The 6,508-nt window shown below is 47.9% G+C and overlaps 1 protein-coding gene across 1 annotated transcript; it reads right to left on the bottom strand.

Annotated features, from left to right (window-relative positions):
- Positions 1-306: 306 nt before the first annotated feature.
- On the bottom strand, positions 307-6,267 carry LOC123444954 (metal tolerance protein 5). Its single transcript, XM_045121848.1, has 6 exons — positions 5,986-6,267; positions 3,520-3,635; positions 3,191-3,436; positions 2,491-2,571; positions 1,041-1,274; positions 307-810 (listed from the first exon to the last, which is right to left on the bottom strand). The coding sequence occupies exons 1-6, from the start codon at positions 6,155-6,157 to the stop codon at positions 460-462; spliced, it is 1,200 nt and encodes a 399-aa protein (XP_044977783.1). The 5' UTR covers positions 6,158-6,267; the 3' UTR covers positions 307-459.
- Positions 6,268-6,508: the final 241 nt, after the last annotated feature.

Below are 6,508 nucleotides of genomic sequence, written 5' to 3'. Positions count from 1 at the left end.
GCTTGCCGGACTGGAGAGGAGGCTGGTCCCGTTGCTTGCCGGACTGGAGAGGAGGCTGGTCCCGTTGCTTGCCGGACTGGAGAGGAGGCTGGTCCCGTTGCTTGCCAGACTGGAGAGGAGGCGGCCAGCGAGCTCTTGGCTTGATCCAGTGGAAGTCGATCGTCTCCACGCCTGGGTTCCCTCCTTTTGCGGTCAACTACTTCTAAGCTGCATGAACAAATTGTTTTAGGAAAACGGTCACGGCTCGTCCGTCCGGCCACGTGGCAAACAAAGGTGGCAGTGGACGCGATAGCAGAATCAGCCGGCTGGAAGGTAACGTTTCCCTTTCAATTGAGTGCTGCACCCGCAGGTTTTTCCGCGAGGCTGACGAACAGCTGATTTCTGAAACCATTGACGCTAAAAATAAACAGCTTCAGCCTTTAATCTGTACAGAGCTGCACCCACTGCCTGAACCTGAAGCTACTTGTCATGGGACAGAGCGTGCTCGGGCCGATGTGTGAACTCATAGTCGAGGTGGACGAAGGCGCGCTCGATCTCGGGCAGGCACTCCAGCTTCTCCTGCAGGGCCTCACCGATGTCGTGCGCCTCCTTCAGCGGCATGCCCGCCGGCAGCACAATGTCCACCTCCACAAAGTAGTGCGAGCCGAACGTGTAGGCGCGCACCGTGTCGATGTGCCTCACGGCCTTGTGGTGGTTCCAGCATAGGTAGGTCAGCTTCTGAAGGTACTCTGGCGAAGCCGACTGCCCGACAAGCGAGTGAACGTTTTCCAGCACCGTCATCGACCATGTCCTGATGGTGTAGATTGCTAGCTGCAAATGAAGAACCAACTCATGATTAATATTTTTCTCTGAAAATCAACTGTTAATTTCAAAATAGCACACTGTCCGCTCTTTCACTCGTGTTATTCGGTTGTCGTCATTTTTGGAGCCAGGCAACTGAAGGAAGTGATCAATATTGGGATGCAGCTTCGGATACAGAAGGAAGAAGAGATCAATTGCCATGAAAATAAGACAGAAGAGAGGGAAGGGGAACCACTTACAATAATTGCACCGACTGGGTCGATCCATCCTTCAAAATAATTTGCTAGTAGTGCAGCCACAAGACCAATTATATTAGTGATCACATCGAAAATGTGATCCTGTGCATAAGCCTTGACAATTTCATTGGTGAATGTGCGGCAATATAAAGCCAGGGCAAGTTTCACCAGCGTCACTGAGAGCATGATGTCCACAACCCACTTTTCCTGCTCATTTGTCAAACTGAATTCACCTCCCTAGAAAATGATAGGATAATATGAGCAAACAAAATTTATAATGGAAGAACTAAAGTTTGTATCTAAGAGTCATAGTTCCAGAGTAAGGGATACATAGATGTGGTTCAAAAGGGAACTGCGCAGGAACAAAGGTTTTGCAAACTATATTGATAAAAAAGGTACTCCCAGACCTACATTTTTCAGAGGGAACTGTGCAGCAACAACAGTGGTTCAAAAGGGAGAATTTCAGAAGCTCACATTACAGCTGCCATGGCCTACATTTAGCTAATTATTTGCCAGACCAAAAAAAAAAAGAGAATGTGATAAGTCCGGGTACAACGTAACAAGAAAAGGTTTAGTAGGAAAAGTATAGTGCTTATAGCAAAATCTTTATTTTCTTTTAAGGAGCAGAGTTGGCAAAAGCACACTGGTCATGGCAACTGGGAAACTTAACTAGCCAAAATCAACACAAGGCTTCTGTCTTCACAATAAGGATACAGATCAAGGCTTTGACGAAGAATTACTCTATTAATAAATGGTATCTATGATACAAAACCACGAATAGCTGGAAGTACTGTTGAAAACGAATCTAGTGACACCAATTTCATGTCATAAAATACACATATTAACAAAGCAATTCCTGGGCAAGCCTTGTCTTAACGAAACCAAACAAGCAATTATTTAGTCAATTCACAGTGTTGTCGTAGAAGTGATTTAGCGAACTTAAAGTGGCAACATATGAAATGTATCAAAGTATCAAAAATACGAAACACTAGTACAATGGGCAGAATGATTTTAATATGTCATAAACCAAAAGGACAAACATTTGACATGATCTAAATCCAAAGAAGTTATAAGATATGAAATAATGAAAGTACTTTTTGAGATAAATTTATCTACACCATTTTAAGGCGCCTCTAAATACTTTCGAATATATGTGTAAGTAGTTGAAGTTTGACTGTAATCGTGTCCAAAATAGCAGCATTTAGTGAACAGGAGGGACTATGTGTTAGTGAATAGTGATACTGAAATAGCAAGGCTTCCACACAGCTAATGTTGAAAAGCAGTACAGGAAAGTTAATAAGCGAACAGTGTTCTGATGCCCTGGTGAGTTGGGGGAGATGCAAGTGCAACTCGTGATTTTTTTTAAAGAAATGTCCTTGGAGAAATTTCTGCTAAAAAAGACAGTGAAGATAAAAAAAAAGTATTTCGAAGCTGACAAAAACAGTGGACTTACATCAGACAACAGTGATCGAGTTGATTCTAAGATGATCTGAAGGCCAAGCGTTGCCATAACTGAGGCAAAGACAAGTATTCCCTGGAGAAAGGTTATCATGAAGCTGTGAACATACTGAAAAGTAAGCAAAAAATGTGCAATTCCTTACAGTACAAGATGTGCCAGAACAATTGTGAATCTAAACCGGAAGGGTCGAAAGAAAGTATATTCTATAGTTTTTAGGCTTACAATTTCATACTCCCTCTGTCCCATAATATAAGAGCATTTTTTACACTACACTAGTGTAAAAACCGCTCTTATATTATGGGATGGAGGGAGTATACCACACCTAACTGGCAGCTAACGAAAACAAAAATAAATAAAAATAGACAGGGTTACACTGGAACGCGCAGAGTGCCTTAGAAGTTAGAGCACAGTATTAAGTCTTCTTAAATCACAAAGCTGCATCATACGGTATAATTTCACCACTTCATTCAATCTTTTGCATTAACTTATTTTCTTTCCTGATCTAATATCCGTTTGCATTTCTTTTCAGAGTGCTACACAAAATCACTGTTGAGAGTAAAAGTAGTAACTGAAGTATGTAACACCTATACTGAATAGAACTAACTAATAACACCATTGAGACTGGTCAAATGGATTATAAGAATAGTTCCCTACAAAAGGAACTACAGGAAGTACATGTTGAAACAGAACTCACCAGCGGCTGCATACGCTTTTTACCAATTGGGTATCTGTAGGGATTTGGTGTTTGCATAGAAAATGCAGTAAACCATAAGATGAACCCTGACAACAAGTCAAGAAGAGAATCCAAAGTGGAAGCTATAATAGCAAGCGAGCCACTCCGTACTGAAGCATACACTTTTGCAGCAAAAAGAACCATGTTTGCAATGTTTGATAGCCGGATGGCTAAGGTTTCACTCCTAGCAACCTGTTCACGCTCTTCCTGCAGGTAGATAAGTTTCATTTAATTTTTAAGTTAGGTGTCCTCCCTAATGTCACAACCTGAAGCTTATTTATAGAACAGACCTTGGACATTCCAGGAAGAAAACCACGATCGGTCAGCGCATCCATTTCATTGAAACCCTCTAGCATTTCCACTTGCTGTTGGTAGTATTCAGCGACAACATCCTCGGGAGCTTGACCTGCAGATAGAAATAAAGATCTTATATGGAACCTTAGGTCATCTCCAACGCGGATCACCAAATTTCCGCCCGTAAATGCCCACGGACACATCCGGCCAAGTGGAGGCCATCCAACCATGATCACCAAATGTCCACATGAAATTCGGACGAAATTTAGCAAGTTCAATATATTACATGCAAAACGGATGAAATCTAACAAGTTCGAAAATCGAAACAAACCTAGAGTAAACTAAACTATGCATAGTAGTGGGAAGTGACCTCATAGGCGTGGCCGTTTGAGTTGTCGTCGTCGTCACACCAATGGCGAAAGGACCGTTGGGCGTTGCAGCATCCCCGCCCAGCCGCGGCGGCGCAAACGCTCGACCACAACCTCCACCGCCTGGCATGGCTTGTCGGCGGCGGCTTGGAGGCCGTCAGCCCCGCATGGAGGAGCTGGGTGTTGAGCTGGCTTTGACGACAGGCATATGACTCGATGGTGGTCTTGGACCGGTAAAGGGACCAAGCGTCGGCAAGCATGGGGTCCACATGCACCCAGGCGACGCCACCCGAGTCTTGGTGAACGTCGCCTTGTGTTGTACCGCTCCCGACGGCACTCCTCCCCCATGACTTTTCACTTGGACGACAACTTGGCGCCAGCGTCGCTACCTTTGAGGTAACAGTGGAGGCGTGGGTAGCTTGGACGGTAGTGGGGAGGACGGCTTATCCTTGACGGCGGAAGGACCAGACGCCCGGTTGGCGAAGTGTTGGGGACGGTGGGGCCTCCTTCACACGGCGATGTACGATTTGGATGTCATGGTTGCACGAAGTGGGCGGCAATGGCGGACCACGATCGGTCAACGACCGGAACAATGCCTCGTCCATATGTGTGGTGAACTCGTCATCCATAGACGCCACCGCACGAGCAAGGGCGGCTACTGCTCCTCTTGTCCCGAGGAGATCGGCACCACCTTCATGGTGGACAGAGCAATGGACGACTACGGGCCTGGTAACCGTGGGCGACGTCCTGAGCTGGACCTGGAGCTGCCCCTGGTGACTGGTTGGAGCGGTAGCTGCCGAGCGGCCGCCATGCCCCGATCTTCTCAATGTCCGTTCTTGCCCATCGCAACGGCCGGAGGTGTGGGAGGGGAGGAGTGTGCAGATAGGGTAGAGGGGGTGAGCCGAGTTTATAGCCGGAGTAGGCTTCTCAGTCACCGTGCCGCCAAGATTGTGGGTATGGGGCAGGCCTGTCAGTCGGTATGATTACACCGAGGTTCTAGAGCCAGACAGTCGGAGAGGGTTTGTGGTGGGTCAGGGCTGTCAGATTCCGAAGTGGTAGACGTCCAGACTCCCCCAAAGTACCCCTGATTTGAGGCCAGGTAGCTGGATTTTGGACATTCGAACCAGTCAAACCCGATTTGGTGACCCCGCAGGAGCTTTAAAATTGTATGAACTGATTGGTCCGGACATTTGCGGGCGTTTTGATGATCCGCGTTGGAGATGCTCCCATTCCATTCCATGTGCGTTAGAGCAAGTACAATAGAGCTGAGTCAGCTGGCTATAAGGAATAAAGTAGTATATTTTTGCTTAGTTGGAGGAGAGAGAAGAGAGAAGGTAAGCGGGCTCTTAGTTAAGAGCCAGCTCTAGCACGTGCTCCTAGGCACTTTGTGAGAATGGATGGTGGGTCATATAATAAATAAGTAGTACACTCTTCTAACCAACTATTGGACATGTTAGCTATAAGATGGGCTATAGGTGACATGGCATGAGCTTACAGCCCGCAGCCGGCTCTACTATTATACTTGCTCTTAAAAAGGGAAAGTCTCAAACAGCTCACGTGCTATCCTAGTTAGATCCTACAGTCCTTTTATCCTTGTCATCCAGTCCCCAACTACGATAATTCTGCTGACCTCACATAGCACCTTCTTTTCAGGGATATGCATGAGCAGTGCAAGACTGAAAGAACTGAACTTAAAAAAGCACAGATTGCCCTTCCCACATATGGACAATATGCAATATCAGAGAAGCTCAAGAAGAAAAACATCAACGGGAAACTACACATTTCTGATAAGCTAGCATAGGAAGTCGAATCTGGCGAACCACCACCGTCAGTATCCAGAACCCAATCTCCATATCCGAAAAGGACTGGTTATATCCTCTTACCAGGAACCAAAACAAAACAGAAAAGGGTTAAACTTTTACATAATCATCACGAGTTGCATAAAAGCAGCCGCCCCATCGAGGAAACCAAGCTTGCCAAATCACGAGACGCCATGGACCAAGCACCATGGACGCGCATCGGCGTATAAAGAGGGTAGCACGAGCACGCCAGTACGCCAGCACCAGTGTCAGGGAAAAGGAAGAGGTGTCCTACCTATGACGCCGAGGCAGTGGTGGTGGAGCCGTCGGGCGGGCCTCTCCTGGCGCGCCTCAGGCGGGCGGAGGCCGTCGAAGTTGAGGCGCCAGGACTTCTCCTCCGCGGGCGCCGCGCCCGCCTCGACGGCGGCGAGCAGCCGCAGCTCCTCGCCCTCCCCGCCGGCCGCCATTTCCGAACCCTAGCCGCCGCCGCCGCCGTTTCTGTCGACTTTCGCAACGGAGGCCGGGGAGGAATGGAAGAGGTTGGGAGTTTGCGCCGTCGAGCAGAGCGAATTAAGCGGCTACTAAATGGAGTAGTGCGCGCGTCTCGATGTGATTGTGATTGAAGACTGCGGGAGGCTCGGTGTCTTTCTTCTGGGCGCACCGGGTCTCTACGCCCGCGTCCTGGCGGGTGGACCCGGCAGGGAACAGCGGTTCACCGGTCTAGTGCATCCGGTCTACGGACCGCTTTCGGTGGGCCGGCTACCCGGGGGGAAAGGTGGCGCCGTGGCAGGCAGGGGCGTGATTTGAGAGGATGCGAA

The sequence above is a fragment of the Hordeum vulgare genome, chromosome 3H (genome assembly GCF_904849725.1).
Source record: "Hordeum vulgare subsp. vulgare chromosome 3H, MorexV3_pseudomolecules_assembly, whole genome shotgun sequence".
Classification (NCBI taxonomy): domain Eukaryota; kingdom Viridiplantae; phylum Streptophyta; class Magnoliopsida; order Poales; family Poaceae; genus Hordeum; species Hordeum vulgare.
The sequence above is the reverse complement of the archived record's forward strand: the minus strand, read 5'-3'. Positions and strand labels throughout refer to the sequence as shown.